General features: G+C 30.1%; 1 protein-coding gene across 1 annotated transcript in view; it reads right to left on the minus strand.

The window, feature by feature from the left end:
* Positions 1–16051, minus strand: part of LOC119612633 — a 40424-nt gene extending 24373 nt beyond the window's left edge. Inside the window, exons 1-3 of the mRNA XM_037968462.1 lie at positions 15236–16051; positions 13297–13374; positions 11541–11673 (exon numbers count right to left, since the gene is read on the minus strand). Coding sequence (XP_037824390.1) covers positions 11541–11673; positions 13297–13374; positions 15236–15784 — 760 coding nt within the window. The 5' untranslated portion in view covers positions 15785–16051. The remainder of the gene's footprint in view (positions 1–11540; positions 11674–13296; positions 13375–15235) is intronic.
* Positions 16052–18654: the final 2603 nt, after the last annotated feature.

The raw sequence follows: 18654 nt of genomic DNA on the forward strand, positions 1-18654 counted from the left end.
TTAACAGTACCTTCTTGTATATCTGGATGGAACTATAGGCTACTTTTTATTTTGAAATTTCAACTATTAAAAGTCATATATCTTGGAAACTGGTACAATTAGAGTTCTCAAAATTTTGCACGGACAACTTTGACATCCATAAGAATATTTTTGGACAAAATGGGCGGAATGACTATAGTGGAAGGTGCCATGTTCCATATTAAGAAAATATTAAATCAGTATATCTCGGAAAATGTAAAAGTTAGAGCCCTCAAATTTGGTCGGAGCCACATAAGTCTCAATATGATTAGTTAGGATAAAAAGTGTGCGAACTAGCAGCAGGGGGCGTGGCACCTCCCATATTAATTAAATACACAAATTCGTTTATCTTGAAAACTATTAGAGTTAAAAGCTTCAAATTTTGCACGAAAAACTTTAGCATCCATGTAAATATTTTGGGTAATAAAATGGCGGACTACCAAGGGGGGGAGTGGCACCCCCATATGAATTAAATACAACAAAATATTTTATATAAGAAACTAATAGAACTAGATTCCTAAAATTTTGCAAAAAGGACTTTCATATTCATCTGAACATTTTGGAGGAAAAAAGCGGACTTTCATCGGGGGGTGGCATGGAACCCCCATATGAATTATATAGAAAAATTTGTATATCTGAGATACTGTAGAAGCTAGAATCTTCAAATTTTACATGAAGAACTTTGACATTCATGTGAACATTTAGAGAAAAATGGGCGGACTTTCCATTTGGGTATTGGCTCCCCATATGAATTAAATACAATACAATATTATTTAAATTTTTCATAGCTTACATTAAAATCCTTATTAGCGTTCGGAAAAATTGGCGAACTTGAACTTTGAGTGGCATCTCCCATGTGTAAGTCGTTTTTTTTTTTTTTTTTGCTTATAGGTTAGCAAAGCACACTGGGTATAGCTAGTTTTGTATATATTTATACCCTCTACCACCATCAGTGGTGATATATATTACTTTGTCATTCTGTGTGTAACACCAAGAAATATTCATCTGAGAACCAACAAAGTATATATGTTTATTCTTGGTCCTTATCAAATTCTGAGTCGATCTAGCTATGTTCGTCTGTCTGTGTAAAACACGCTCACGATAAAACGAAGCAATAGAATTTAACCAAATTCATCCCAAATGTTTCTCATTTTCCTAAATTGTATGGTATTGAAAATGAGCAAAATCGGTTCATATCGGGAAAAGTTATGAATCAAAATTTAAAACAACTCCGAAAAAAATAAGATTTTTTTACACATTCGGATGTAATTTTCACGAAAATTATGGAAAATAATTCCATGAAAATTATCATACGTTCGTTTCTACACAGGAGCGTGACCCCTGTTGAAAATTGTCGGAATTGGTCCATAACTTCATATACCTCCCATACAAAAGTACATATTCCCGGAAAATGAGTTTATTGTCTTCCGTCAGAATGTTGATATCTTCACAGAATTTTACAACTTAAAATTGTATGGCAATAGAATTCATTCAGTGGAAAAAATTGTTGGATCAGTCCATAATTGGACATAGCTCCCATACAAGATCCCCTCTAAAAATTTTCTCTACATTACAAATTAAACTACATAATTTAAAATTCCTTTGCCACATTACACCTTTAATTACAAGAATTACAACATTTCATTAAATTCTTTATACATATGTTATGCATATGTCAGCTCTCGTGCCACATATTGTGGTGGCTTGTAAGGTTGATAACCTCTATATAGAAAAACAATTTTCAATGAAATCTTTAAAATTTTTTCATTTTATTTTTCTTGTGAAAAAAAAAAAAAATCCACACTTAAACCGTGTAATTAAATTATATTATTGGAATCCTTACAATTTCTTTTATTATTATGTTTAATTAACTTTGTTCTGTGGTAATGTTGTGTCTTTTTTTTCAGTTTGGTAGATTTGTTTTTTTTTTTTTTTTTTTTTTCTTAATTGTAAAATACGTTTTTATTTCGCTGCATAAAATTAAATTTCTTCAGCTTTTGCATGAACAATATATAGGATGTCCAGGGTAAAGCAAAAACTTTGAGAATTTCTTGTAAATTAAAAAAAAAAAAAACAATTTTTTTGATATGTCATTATTTGGTAACAACTACATCGAAATATGTATGTGTATTATGGATTTTTATAAGTTTCTAAGACCATTAAATCATGTCCTTACATCCTATATCGAATGAAACTTATTCGCTTGAAGTGATCATTAGCCGAAAAACACCCAAAGTTATTATTTCCAGGAAAGCGATCAGACACATATTGTAATGTCTGCTAAAAATAATATAGATATAAGTAGTTGGGAGGTTTTTCCTCACCCTTATAACCCAGAGCTTGCCCCATCCGTATACTATATATTTCGATCAATGCAAAACGCTCTCTCTGGAAAATGCTTCACTTCGCCTCAAAATATCCGAAATTGGAAAAGATGAGCAGTTCTTCTGCTGCGGAATACATAAATAAATATATTGCCAATGTATTTAAAAAGTTTCGCAGTGTTTTTAAGAATTTATAGATTACATTAGACGTTTTTTTCTATTAATTTCCTAGAAACCCTATCATTACAGTTGCAATGTTGCATACAAAAATTCAACATGCGTATGCCGAGAACGTAAACCAATTTAAATGCTTTTTATTGCTAGAAGTAATCATTAAATAATGTTCAATTTAAAAATGGCTGTATACGAAAAGAGCAAAAAAAGACGGAAAACTGAACGTGTAAATAAGAATGCGTGCTTGTTTGTATGTATGTGTTTTAAGCAATAAAATTTCAACAGACAAGCAGCACTAGAACACCAGCAGTTTGTGGTATATGATTCAAATTAGTGATTGATAAGTTACCATAGATTGCCCTTGATGAACCTTGGTGCTAGGAAGAGATCAAGAAACTCTTCTCAGACTATAAATAAGCTTTACTGGGATATACATGCTCAGTAGATCAGCAATAGATTACTGCTAGTTAATTTAATAACTAATTACGAAAATACAGTACCAAAAATGCCTCTTTAGATTACTTAGAAATTCGAAAGTGAATTTCCGCTAGATTACCTAGGGACATAAAAGTGAAGACTAACTTCCGGTTTGATTACTTGGTGACACTAAAGTGACTATTAAATTACACTCAAAGAACTCTATATAAAAAGGATACATCGAGTCTATATAAAACTGCTGGTAGCTGCTACTATCCTACTACACATACATATCTACATACAATTGCAAATTTTGTTTAACCGCTCAAGTCATTCTCTCATTTTATGCAATTTGTAAAATGCATGACAAAGTCTGTATGTGTATAGGCTTCCTTCACACTTACTCGAATAAAATTGCATGAATTTAACCCACTGTTTACTATAATTGTTGTCTGCGTATATTCAGTGAAAATTTAATTTATAAAAACATTAACAAATTGGCTAAAGTCTGCTTTAAATGTTTAACAAAGAAATAAAATGTTAAAAGATTTCAATGACGAAATGAAATAAGAATTTTATAGGTTTTAATTTTCAATGCATTCACAAAAAAAAAAAAAATGTTTTTCTTATGTTGTTGTTTTAATTGTAATAATATGCAATAATTATTTTACGAAAAGTAAAGAATTTTTCATGAAAATTTCGCAGATATTGGCAAAATATTTAAAAATATAAATTTCGTTCAGATTTCGACAAATGTTTAAAAAAATTGGCGCTACATTGATTATGTCATTACATGTGTAACTCAAATAAGTATAGATCGTATCACTACAAAAGTATACTAACATATATTAAGGGTACCTATTAGATAGTCATATTCTTCCCTCCGCCTGACTATCTGTCTGTCTGTCTATATCTCTGTGTGTCTGTCTGTCTATATGACTGTCTGTCTGTCTGTCTGTTGTCTGTCTGTCTGTGTCTGTCTGTCTGTGTCTGTCTGTCTGTGTCTGTCTGTCTGTGTCTGTCTGTCTGTGTCTGTCTGTCTGTCTGTCTGTCTGTCTGTCTGTCTGTCTGTCTGTCTGTGTCTGTCTGTCTGTCTGTGTCTGTCTGTCTGTCTGTGTCTGTCTGTCTGTGTCTGTCTGTCTGTGTCTGTCTGTCTGTGTCTGTCTGTCTGTGTCTGTGTCTGTGTCTGTTCTGTGTCTGTCTGTGTCTGTCTGTGTCTGTCTGTGTCTGTCTGTGTCTGTCTGTGTCTGTCTGTGTCTGTCTGTGTCTGTCTGTGTCTGTCTGTGTCTGTCTGTGTCTGTCTGTGTCTGTCTGTGTCTGTCTGTGTCTGTCTGTGTCTGTCTGTGTCTGTCTGTGTCTGTCTGTGTCTGTCTGTGTCTGTCTGTGTCTGTCTGTGTCTGTCTGTGTCTGTCTCTGTCTGTCTCTGTCTGTCTGTGTCTGTCTGTCTGTTTGTGTCTGTCTGTCTGTGTCTGTCTGTCTGTCTGTCTGTCTGCCTGTCTATCAATATGTCTGTCTGTCAGTCTATCTCTTGTCAAACAATCATGGCTAAAAAGTAGTACTAAGTGATCGAAAAGGTCGGTCCATAAAGATCTAAGTCTATAAATGCGTCCACTTATCGCTAAAAAAAATTTATTAACCGAATATAATACTTTAACTTGTTTTGATTTCAATTTTTTTTTTTTCTAAAAATAAAAAAATCCATTTTAAACATTACATTTAACTAATTATTTAATGAGTCTTTGCAATTTGTTCCGGTATTTTGACAAGTTAATATTATAATATTACTCAGTGTTTATCACCTACAATTCAATTCATACGCGTAACGGCATCTTATTTAGAAATTTTCTTGAAAAATAGATGTTTACTTTTACTGCATTATCTTTAGTTTCTTTATATGTATTTGAGCCAATCTTCTTATCTTCATGAAATCATTGTCAATATGTGTTGGTATATGATATTTCTATTTTCCATCTGTCTCATGTGTTCTGAGTGTAAAGTTACTAGCAAAATACGTTTTTAACAGAACACAACTGTTATTGACTATCAGTTAATATTACACAAATTTACATGCATTCGCAGATGCTCATGAAATAGACAGACATTTATACGTGTATGCAATTGTAATATGATTGCATAAATTCACATTCATATATGTATTTATAAAACAATATATCCCTGAAATTCGGGGTAATTACTCGAACAGATTTGGATTTGAAACTATTATTTTAGTTAACGAAATGTAATTAACCATATACATAATATAATCGCATTTCTTTAAGGTTGATTTTTTTTTTTCTTTGGTATATTAAAGTGACAATTTATTCCTCTCTCCTAGATAACAAAGAGTAAGCTCTATATACATATATGTATATATGTAAATGGTTATAAGTTGTTTGGATAAATACCATCTGAAGAGGATACATTAACTCCTTGTAAAACTGTTGGGATATGAATGTTCATGATTTTTGCCTCAATACTTATGAAAGTATTTGTTGCATTATCAAAATGGTTAGTGAATTACAAGCACTAAGTCTTAGAGTAAAATTACTAGATGTACTAGTAAATAGTACATTCATACATATGAATAGAAATACGAGTATAGTTGTTATCTACTAAACTACTCTACTCATAGACATATGTATGTATACAAAAGTTTACTCGTATTATATTCGCTTTGATACGTAAAACGACTTAAAAGATTTTTCAAGTAATATAAGAAGTAAACGTTCTTACTATGTGAAAAATACTTTAAAGACAGTCCTCCTTTGTAGAAAGATATATTTTCTTTTTCATTCATATTTACAAACAACGGTAAAGGGGTTTATTGCGTTTGTAACATAGTATGGGTCGTAGACCTACAAAAGTTTATATATTCTGGGTTCAAATAGAAAGGGCTACTGACATTTTCCACAAATATTCCATATATAAAAGCTTTGTTTCATTTTGCAAAAGATCGATCGGTTCATAATTAATGCTACCCCACACATTAGGTCCTCTTAAAATGACTTAAACAATAAAATTTGGAATAAATAACTTTAAATTAACATAAATCCCTTTCTACGAACTTTATGAACATAGGCCCATATTTGGCTCTAGCTTCCAAATTCTCTATAGAGACTATAGTCTGGTATTTATTTTAGATTCTACTCTATGATATAGTATTGTCTGTTCTATAGGGTATACTATAGTCCAAACTATAGTTTCTTTAGTTTTGCCTATAAATTATAGTTTTGATAATAGTCTAGTTTATTTTCAGAACTATGATCTGGTTTATATTCTTACCTGTAACCTTGTTTTACTCCTAAGTCTAGACAATAGTATAGTTTTTATACCCTACACCCTAGTTGGGAGGGTATTATGCGTTTGTGCTGATGTTTGTAAAACCTAAAAATATTGATCATACATCCACCTTAAAGTATACCAATCGGAATCAGAATCACTTCTTGAGTCAATTAAGCTATATCCACCCGTCTGTAAGTAATTTCATGAAATTTGACACTTACACCTCCTTTGATTCAAGAACGAATGCTATTGAAAATGGTTGAAATCGATCAATTATTTCACCTAGCCCCTATACAATCGTTTTATATAAAAATAAATCCCAACAACAAATTTTATAAAGATCGAACCAATGTTTGCCCTAGCTCCCTTACAACCAGACCTACCGATTTTGGGCCTTTAGCTCATAACTAAGTCTAATATATAATTATCTCTTAACTACGTCTAATGTACTACTATTTATCAAAAATCGGCAAAATTTGCTCAATTATATTAGCCAGTCGGTTCGGAATCACTTTCTGATTCCATTAAATTATGTCCGTTTTTGTGTCCATGTAAACCTGCAGTGCACGCTACGGCTCGCAATTTTATATATCAATTGTTCTCTAGATCTAATGATCTATGCAGCATACAACCATACAAGAACAGACATTATTTGGAACCAATGTAAAATTCTACATAAATGCTTTATTATTGAAATGAATAACATTTAATATTCGTAATTGGTGTAGGTTATCATATGGTCGGCCACGCCCGACTATAGTTTCTTACTTGTTAATATAATCTACGGTCTAGTTGTTAGTATAGTTTATAATTTAGTCGATAATCTAGTATGTTGTCTAGTCCGCAGAATAAAAGCAAAATAATATAAAATTAATATCGTTAAAATATGTATATTCTATACTAATGCACCTTAGTCTGCATTTGTGCATCCGGTTTGTATTAACAAAGTACTTTAATAACATTCTTAGACAATCGTAATGAATTTGTGCAGCCAAAAACAGCATTTGATAAAATTTTAAATTGGCACAGTAGATAGAAAGCAACAGTTTGCCAGATTAAAATTTTTTTCAAAAAATATTATTGAGAATATTTAAAAAACACTTTCCTTTGATATATTAATATTCATTTCATATATAAAGAACTTTTTTAACAGCTATACTGGTTTAAAAATTTCGTTGGTAAAACAATATGTCTTTATACATCTTTAGATATTTTGTTTACAATCCAATTATTTTCCCTAACACGTATATTACAAATACATCTATTTAGAATAATAATTTAAAAAAATCAAATACAAAACACATGTTTTGAATACTAATCTATTTTTAAGTGATTTGCGATACTCAAGCATGTAATTTAATACCACTGTGCTTGACTAAATGTGAAAGTATGTTTTTGTAATGTGAATGACTCGATGAGGCAACATTCTTTTTTTTATACATTCATACATGTGTTCTTGACAATATTTTGTCAATTTATTCTACTACTTGTCTACAAATGGTAAACTTACTTCGTTTTTTATTAAACCTATACACATTTACTCACCCATGTAGAGATATACAGACATGCAAGTTTAAACCTAGTATTTTAATAATTTCGGGTATTTGACTTTTTGATTAATCTAGTCTAGATTATAATCTGCCACATACTCGAAAATATAGGCTGGCGAATTTAGACAATAGTTTGCAGTCTATAGTCTAGACTATAATCAAGTCTATAGTCTGGACTTTAATCAAGTTTATAGTCTGGACTCTAATCTAGTCCATAGTCTGGACTATAGTCTAGTCTATAGTCTGAACTATAGTCTAGTCTATAGTCTGGACTCTAGTCTAGTCTATAGTCTAGACTATATTCTAGTCTATAGTCTAGAGTAGGAACTTTACTCTAGTATATAGTCTGAACTTTAAACTAGTGTATAAAGTGGACTATGTTCTACTACATAGTCTCGACTGTAATCTAGTCCACAAACCGGAATATAGTCTAGTCTATAGTCAGGACTATAATCTGTACTATAGTCGGAATTATAGCCTTGTCTTAGTCTGCAATAAAGTCTCATATATTGTCTGGACTATAGTCTGGAATATAGTCTAGTCCATAATATGTACTATAGTCTGTTCTACAGTCTGGACTATAGTCTAGCCTATAGAGAAGTCTTTCGTCTAATTATAGATTCGACTAATCTATAGTCTGGAGTATAATTCAGTCTATAATTTGGATGATACTCTAGTCTATAGTCTGTACTATAATCTGGTCTATAAATTGTTCTGTTGTCTATTCTATAGACTGAACATCTTTCGATCGTTGTGTCAATCAATACTATAATGATAAAAATAAAACTTATAAAAGTTCTTGGTATATATATGTAGGGGTGTATCGAACCCCAACTGTGTGCCAACCATGTGTGTCAAATGTGTTCTATATAAATACATGAGTTGTGCATAAAACCAGAGACTAAGTGAAAATACATATATTAAGTTAGTATATGTAAGTAATGTGTGTGCTTTTGTTTTTCAAAGAAATCAAGTTTTTAATTTATGTTAATGATACTTGAAGTTTAGGATAAAAAAATATTACACAAAAAAAATTCTAGTAACTGTGTGTTTATGTATGTATATACTAGGATGTGTTTGTTGCAAACTCTTATGTACTTGTATATAAAACACTTTTTCAAATGTATGTATTCAAGATTCCACTTGACTTATATTCTATACACAAACATGAGACATATGTAATAATGTTTAAATGATATACTTACATACATACTTTCATATTGTTGGTATAGTTACATGTAGTAATATCAGGTACTTGCAATTCGTTTCTTTTTTATTCATTTTAAAGTTTATTGCTTAGAAATAATATGGCAAAATGGAAAAAAATATATTTTAAAACAAAGCTAAATAGAAAAGTAAATAAACGTGTATTTTATTACATTTGCCAAAGACGTATGAGCAACTTGTAATTGCAATTTGAAATTCATATATCACTCATACGTCAGGATGAACTCCCATAAAGAAAACAACAACGCACAAAGAAACATGGTTGAAACATAAAGAATTGTGGGAAGGCAATGCAATATAGAAAATGGAACAAAATGCTAAAATAAAATGCAAAATATGCTGAAAGTTTCATTTGACGTATTTTATATTCGCCTACGAGTAGATGTCTGTCTATCTGACTACGACGATAAAGGCAGAGAAATTATACAGAATAATAAATATGTATATGTATATGTATATATGATGGCATAATTTTTCAATAACAATAAAGGAAAGTGATTAATTATGCAGAACGACTTATTAAATCTTAGGTATGAGAAATTATAAATTCGTTCTATAAGTTATATATTACTTAATACATCACTAAGAAGATTTTATAAATTCGATTCGATACCGGTAAGTTAAGCGAAATAGCAACTCCAAATATTTACAAACTGTTGTAATGAATCAAAAAATATTGCAAATTTTTATATGTATATACATATATGTTGCTTTAACAAATGTACTAAAAATACATTTTTCTCACAACCAACACTTTTGATAATTTAATTAATATACCAAAATTTTATGTTTGCATGTGTGATTAATTTGAAGTGGTAGACAAAGTTTTACCATTCTATACACAACTTTTTTTTTGGCTTTTTTGCAACTTATTAAAGCAGCTAATTTTTGCTACAATTTTAATTATGAAAAAATAATGTCAATTGCAGTTAAACAGAGATGAGTTTTAATAATACTTTATTAGAAGCAAAAATGTTAAAGTTGATATAATGTTTGCATTAATATTTTTTCCGCAATAAATTTATAACAAAATTAATTTAAAATGAAAGAGTTTTCTAAACTTTTATATAGGAATAAATACTCGAATATTGAGAACATTCCTGTAGGAGAAGTTTATCTGATTCAAATAGCTTTTCTATAGGAAAGGTTGCTTAGATTCTGACAAAAGTTTTTATAGGAGAGTTGCTCAGATTCTGTGAACTTTTCTTTAGAAAAAGTTGCCCAGATTCTGACAACTTTTCTATAGAAAAAGTTGCCCAGATTCTAACAACTTTTCTATAGAAAAAGTTGCCCAGATTCTAACAACTTTTCTATAGAAAAAGTTGCTCACATTCTGACAACTTTTCTATAGAAAAAGTTGCTCACATTCTGACAACTTTTCTATAAAAAAAGTTGCTCACATTCTGACAACTTTTCTATAGAAAAAGTTGCTCACATTCTGACAACTTTTCTATAGAAAAAGTTGCTCACATTCTGACAACTTTTCTATAGCTCAGATTCTGACAACTTTTCTATAGAAACAGTTGCTCACATTCTGACAACTTTTCTATAGAAAAAATTGCTCAGATTCAGACAACTATTCTATAGAAAAAGTTTCTCAGATTCTGATAACTTTTCTATAGAAAAAATTGCTCAGGTTCAGGCGACTTTTGTATAGAAAAAGTTGCTCAGATTCTGACTACTTTTTTATGGAAAAAAATTGCTTAGATTCAGACAACTTTTCTGTAGAAAATGTTGTTCAGGTTCTCCCAACTTCTCTGTAGAAAAAGTTGCTCAGATTCTGACAACTTTTCTATGAGAAAAACTTGCTCAGATTTTGACTACTATTCCATGGAAAAACTTGCTCAGATTCTGACTACTTTTCTATAGAAAAACTTGCTTAGATTCTGACAAGTTTTCTATAGAAAAAGTTGCTCAGATTCTGACAACTTTTCTATAGAAAACGTTGCCCAGATTTTGACTACTTTTCTATAGAAAAAGTTGCTCAGATTCTAGCAACTTTTTTATAGAAAAAGTTCACCAATTCTGACAGCTTTTCCCTGAAAGCTTCTGATAACTTTTGTATAGAACCAGTTGCTCAGAAAAGTTGCTTAGTAAATATTTCTCAATTATTCCTGTTATCCTTAACAATAATTTGTAACTTTCATTATTAACACTCTCATAAAATTCTTTACAATTACCTACAAAATATTCACAATATCAATGCACAATTATCAAGAAAATAAAAATGAATAGCGTAAAATAAAACATTAAATTTATTTTGACAATTATTAGCATATAAGACTTAACATTTTTACTGTTTTAACACATTTTCATGTTTTTAAAGGCCGGCTCATATGGTCCATTTTAAAATAATATTAAGATAAAATTTAAATTGACATTTTGAAGTATACAAAAGTATTCAAAATATATTTTTGTTCATACTTTTCAAATTGCAGACATTTTCTCGTACATTTTCCTACCGCAATATTTAAATTTCATTTTAACAATTCCAGTTTATTGAGAAACAACAACAATAATAATAAAAATGACAATGACATATACTTACCGATAACATTAAGTTGAAATGCCATCGAAATTTTTGGTTCCGTATTTACTTGACACTCATAAATACCGCTGTCACGTGCTTGCGGAGATTTCACATGTAGCGTCCATTCACGGGAATCTTTTGATTCTGTCACCTACAGCAACAATAATGAAATACAGAAAAAATTAACACTGAAGTTAAATATTTAAAATAACAATTTAAGATGAGAAGCAGAAATGGAAATAAATATATAAATATGTAGAATATAAAATTTTATGCAAATATAACTGAATATAAAATATATTATGAGAACACGTAGAGTAAAGATGAAATCTTAAACTCATATTCTTATAAGAAAATAAATCTGTGGGAAATTAAAAAAAAAATATATATCAAGTTGTTTTCAATGGGAATGTCCTTAATATGAACATCGATCATTCAAGATAAAAAAATTAAGTTAAAAATTAAATTTCCAAAGATCAGACAGGACTTTTCTATAGGAAAGTTGTTTGCATTAGAAAGCACTTTTCTTTAGAATATATTTGAAAGTTGTTTAGATCAGATAGGACTTTTCAATGGAAAAGTTCTCTGAGTCAGAGTAGACTTTTCTACAGAAAAGTTGTCTGAACCAAATGGGATTTTTTTTTGAAAAATTTCTCTTATTCAACGTAATAATTTAAAAAATGAGTTTTTTTCTACGAAATAAAAAGAAGACATTTCCATAGAAAATTGTCTGAATCAGAGAGGACTTTTCTGCAATAAACATGTCTGAATCGGAGAGAAAATTGACTTATAATCTTCTTACCAAACATATTATTAGGAAGCCGAATGACATCAATAAAAGTACTACCCTATTCTTTTCATTTTCTTAAAGAACATAAGCAAGAAAACTAAAGTTAACCAACTTTATTTCTCATTGTAGATTATAACCTTCTGTTTAATTGACCTCATTACATTTTATTTATGATAAATAAATAAACCAAAATGTAATAATGTATTTTATATGCATGAGTATTTTCTGTATTCCTCAAAATTACGTTTTACGCAATTTATTGTGTAAATTTTTACACAGTCAAGAAACGAAAAAAAAAAATACGACAAAATAAAAGACAGAAAATAATGAATAAAATTGTAAAATTGCATCCATCAAATACAAGCCAAAATACTGAACTGTCATGATGAAATTTTATTATGCACATGTGTGATATAAAAATCCATTCATCCATCATGGACAATTAATAAAATTGAGTAATTTAAATATAGTGAAAAACGGAAATGCGAGTAAAATGAATTTCATCACTCAAAACAAAGCTATAGACACAAACACTGGTGCACAGAAACATCCTTTTTACATACAAATACCCAAATAAACGAACACATCAACATATTAATCGCTAACGTTAACATCATCATGATGATCATCGTCAGCAACATCATCATTATTACCGCTGTTCATCAATGTATGCAAATTTAAGGATGAAAATAAGTGTACTTGTGTGTAGGATATGAAATTGCTGCGGGTGTATGAATTTATTTGTGCATGTAAAATATTTTCATGCCTGATGCTTGTAATTGTATGTGTTTGGTTGTTTGTTCTCGGGAAGTGGGTGTATGTGAATTCGTTTATCAAAAAAAATATATATATATATAAAATAAACAGCAAAATATATATGTATGTAAGTAACAGAAATTTTTCATATTAAGGTTGTTAAAGGTACTGTAAATAGTAGCAGTAGGAAAATTTCCATACACACGTAAATTATCGTTATTCACTTACCTGAAATCGTTTGTCAGACGTGTAAGTGGCTGTGCCAACAGTCAATATATGCAGATCACGTTTACGTATCCAGGAAACCTGTAAAATATTGAAATATTTTTTATAAACCATTTTATTCGTTATTATCAAGGGCTTTTATTTTAAATAAATTATTATAAATTTTTCATTAAGAACAATGAGGGTCTTTTTAAAAAAAGAAAAATCTAGCCCTTGTGGGATTTTTGTAGCAGTGTAATTTTTCTATGGAAAAGTTGTCTGAATCAGATAAACTTTTTCTACAGAAATGTTGAATGATATAGAGAAACAAAATCTGTAAAAAAAAAGTTATATTAAACAGAGAAACTTTTTGGATAGAAAAGTTGTCTAAAGCTGAGCAACTTTTTGTACAGAAAAGTTCTCTGAAGAAGAGCTATATTTCATATCAGATGAATTTTTTATATAGAAAAGTTATCTCAATCAGATGAACTTTTTCTATAGAAAAGTTATCTGAATCAGATGAACTTTTTCTATAGAAAAGTTATCTGAATCAGATGAACTTTTTCTATAGAAAAGTTATCTGAATCAGATGAACTTTTTCTATAGAAAAGTTATCTGAATCAGATGAACTTTTTCTATAGAAAAGTTATCTGAATCAGATGAACTTTTTCTATAGAAAAGTTATCTGAATCAGATGAACTTTTTCTATAAAAAAGTTCTGTACAGAACATTCGTGTGTAAAATCTATTAAAATTCTATAAAGAATTGTTTATAATGAAAGTATTTTAGTCTTTAAAATAAGCAGCAGGAGTTTATAAATAAACCACGGTTTTATTAAAACTGTTAATAATAAGAGCCACAATATTTAGACAGACAAATGGACAGACCTAAAAATAGATATACAAATTTATGAATACATATTTAACACCCACAAAATGAACCAACACGGCCGCCTAAGCCTTAAGTATTTTAAGGATAACACAGTGAGACAAAATAAACAAAAATTGAAATACCTGGGAAGTGTTACAAATTTTCTGAAAGGTGAATGGGAGTAGAACAAGAATATGTTTTTGAAATTTGCCAAACACCTCCATAATCTTAAGTTACGGGTAAAAAACCGGGTTTTCGTACCTTTAGGCACTTATAAGTCAGTAACTTAGTTAAATCTGGACCGATTTTAAGTTTCTCCACGGATTTAGAAAGCAGAAGCTGAGGCCTTTATAATGACATATATAACGTTTAAGTAACCTGGAGAGATATGTGTGAATTTCATCAGCAAACATATTTTTTATTTAAGTTTTGCACCGTTGTTTAAGTTTGGAGATGATTTCTGAAAGTATTTTATATAGGAACAGTACTATTTATTAATTGATTAGAAACCCATGTCTATTTATGAGAAAAACGCAATTTTGTTTTTAAAAATCCGTTAGAAATTGACGACGTTATTCATCTTTTTCTTAATACAAAATTGTTCACAAACTTATTTTCTGAAGGATGCTTTATATGGGGGATAGGGTAAAATATTAGCCGATCCTCGAAAAATTCACACATATCTCTCCAGGTTACTTAAACGTTATATATGTCATCTTCTGTTTACTAAATCCGTGGAGAAACTTAAAATCGGTCCAGATTTAACTAAGTTACTGACTTATAAGTGCCTAAAGGTGCGAACCGGTTTTTTACCCGTAACTCAAGATTTTGGAGGTTTTTGGCAAATTTCAAAAACATATTCTTGTTCTACTCGGATCGGCCTTTCAGAAAAATAGTATCACTTCCCAGGTATTTATTTTTGTCGCATAGTGTAATATATATAAATATCTAAGAAAAAATGTGTTGGCTTTATACTTCAGCTATGCTGTTTTTATATATTTTATATAAATATTTAACAAGCAAAATTATTTCATTTTAAATTATCTACGAGTGCAAACAAAAAACTCTTTACTTGAGATGCGGTTTAACTTACCGATTTATCATCCAGCCTATCGACACGACATTTAATTATCGCCTCTGTGTGACCGGTGCGAGCTGTTATATTACGTGGCATACCAAAGTCAAAGATTGGCATTGAATTTGTTTCGGTATTATGTGTCATCATATCGATACCATCTAGCCCTATGGCAGTAGAGTCATAAGATCCCAAACCATTATTACTGTTATGCAGATGAAGATGATTGCCTAGACTAAAGGCACTGCTGCCCACACCGACCGCACCGCCGGCCGCAGCCACAAGCATTTCCTCTTCAACAGCCATAAGATTTTGACTTGTATCAACGGCTACTGTTAGGTCGCCATCAATGATTGAAAGACTTTGAAAGGTGTGATTATACGTGGTTTCAAGTGCCATTCCATTACTAAAGGATGTTGCTTGAGTTGTTGAGTGTTGCTGCTGCTGCTGCTTCTGTTGTTGGTGGTATAGTTGTAGTTGTTGGTCTCTTTCATGTTGCTGGTAAACTGGCAACGATTCAGTTTGAATTTGAGGTTGAAAAATATGATTGCTCTTGTCCTCCTCCATTTCATTCTCCAGTGGTTGTTGTTCTACTTCACGACTTAAATATAACTGTGGCTGATGATGATTGTAAGCTTGTGGTAATTTTTGTAGTTGTTGTTCTGATATTTGTTCTGGCGGGTGTTGTCGTTTGTACTGCCTCTCATTTAACCTACCATCCGCACTACTCTGTATTATTACTTGTTTCACTACATCAGCTACTGTTTCTGCTGCTCCATTCGAATTTGCCACCACGTCTCTTCTTGATATTTTAACTGATGCGGCGGAAGTTTCAAGTACTGGCAAAAAATAACATGAAAAGGAAAGAAATACCGGAAAACGTTAATTTATTGAATGGAAAACAGAAAATTATATACAAAAAGGCTTTAATAAAATACTTAAAGAAAAGGAGGAAAAAAATGTTTATTTTTGTGCGATTGTGCACACTGCTGGCAGTAGTGGATGTTCATTTGTATGAGTATCCTTGTCTATGTAGTTTGGTAAAAGGATGGGCTTTTTAATGCTTCATTCCGTTGTTCTTTGCGGCGCCTTTTAAATTTACTTTTTATAATAAAGTTTTTAGTTTTTTTTTTATATGGAAGTGATTTCTTTAGTTTTAAGGAAGTGGAAGATATTAAATACAGTGAACAACTTTCAAATATATATCTTGAAATATTTAAATTAAAAATATTTCACTTGAAATTAAATCTCACCTGCTCAACATGAATTATGTATATATTTGTGCTAATTTGAAGAAGCTTTTCTGAATATTTTCTGAATCTTTTTTCATAAAAAAGTTGTTAGTTTCTAAGCTACTTTTTCTATAGAAAGTTATTAGTTTCTGAGCTACTTTTTACATAGAAAAGTTGTCAGTTACTAGGGAAATTTTTACATAGGAAAGTTGCTCAGTAACTGCCAACTTTTCTAAGTAAACTCTTGTCAGTTTTGGTAAATTTTTTACATGGAAAAGTTGCCAGTTACTGAGCAACTTTTTACATAGAATTGTGGACAGCTACTGAGCAACTTTTTTACATAGAAAAGTTGTCACTTACTGAGCAACTTTTAACATAGAATAGTTGTCAGATACTGAGCAACTTATTACATAGAAGCGTTGTCAGTTACTGAACAACTTTTTACATATAAAAGTTGTCAGTTACAGCGCAACATTTTACATAGGAAAGTTGCTCAGTAATTGACAAGTTTTCTAAGTAAACACTTGTCAGTTTTTGGTCAACTTTTTGCACAGAAAAGTTGTTAGTTTCTGAGAAACTTTTTATATAGAAAAGTTGACAGTTACTAAGACGTTATCAGTTTCTGAAAGTTTTCTATAGAAAAATTGTTAGTTTCTGAGCAACGTTTTAAATAGAGAAGTTGTCAGTTATTGAGCAACTTTTTACATAGAAATGTTGTCAGTTACTGTTCAACTTTTTACAAAGAAAAGTTGTCATTTACTGTGCAACTTTTACATAGAAAAGTTGCCAGTTACTGAGCAACTTTTCACATAGAGAAGTTGTCAGTTACTGAGCAACTTTTTACATAGAAATGTTGTCAGTATCTGAGCAACTTTTTACAATCGAAAAGTTGTGACTTACTGAGCAACTTTTTACATAGAATAGCTGTCAGATACTGTGGCAACTTATTGCATAAAAACGTTGTCAGTTACTGAGCAACTTTTTACATAGAGAAGTTGTCAGTTACTGAACAACTTTTCTAAGTAAACAATTGTCAGTTTTCGGTCAACTTTTTACACAGAAAAGTTGTCAGTTTCTGAGCAACTTTTTACATAGAAAAGTTGACGGTTACTGAGGCGTTGTTAGTTTCTGAGCAACGTTTTACATAGAAAAGTAGTAAGTTTCTGGACAACATTTTCTATGCAAAAGTTTTGAGAATCTGATCAACTTTTAGAATACAAAAATCATCATAGTCTTACCAAATTTTTTTATAGAAATATCAGAATCTGAGCAAATTTTTCTATAGAAAAGTTGTCAGTTTCTAGGAATCTTTTTGTAAAGAAAATTTGTCAGTTTTTAGCAGCTTTTTCTAAAGATAAATTTTAAAGCATTTTTTTTAATTTGTCCAAAATTCTCGATGTTTCTAACGTTAACATTTAAGCTCTTGATATAAAAACTTTACATTTGTAATTTTATCATTTTAATAAACTGTTTTTCGTTTGCTTTTCTACCTTTTTGATATGGTTCAGCGTAAATTCTCTTTTACTGCGTTATTATTCTGAATTCGTTTTTTCAGCAAGTTTTCATTTATTCATTTGAATAAACAATGAATATTGTACAAAGTGTTGAAAATTTTAAAAAGAATGCAAAAGAAATTTCATAAGAAGAAACACAAACTTTTAAGTGGCTTTTGTTTTTTAAAGAAAACTAAATGTTTTAAGGTTTTACAAAATGTCGTTTTAACCCTTAAAATGTCAGTGGCGGACAAAAGTTGCAAGTAAGAGTGGAACAAATTGTATAAGAAATTATTGGATGGTTAAAAAAGCTGCGATATTTTTTTATTATTCAACTACAAATATTTATTAAGATTTTTGCTGTTGTTTATTGGTGAAGGAATGTAAAAGAAAAGAGAAATATTTACAAATAACTGAAATGAACTCTTTAATTGTGAAATATATTTCTTTGAAGGTTTTTTAATGCAGTATTTTAATTAAGATTTTGCAAGTGAAATTGGTAGAATATTGTTTTATTAAATGATTTTTCTTTAATTTGAAGTTATATTCTGGGAATTTCAGTTTTATTCTTAATTATGTTTTCAATGAATAATAATTGCATAAGTTTCAAATTAACTTTTCTCGATACCTTATACTTTTGTTATGAGCAAGCATTTTATTCTGTACAATTTTATTGGTTTCTTAGGAATATCTAATTAAAATTGACACTTAA

The sequence above is a fragment of the Lucilia sericata genome, unplaced genomic scaffold, assembly GCF_015586225.1.
Source record: "Lucilia sericata isolate MDLA Ls3-8-SP2 unplaced genomic scaffold, ASM1558622v1 Contig001778F_arrow, whole genome shotgun sequence".
NCBI classification, from domain to species: domain Eukaryota; kingdom Metazoa; phylum Arthropoda; class Insecta; order Diptera; family Calliphoridae; genus Lucilia; species Lucilia sericata.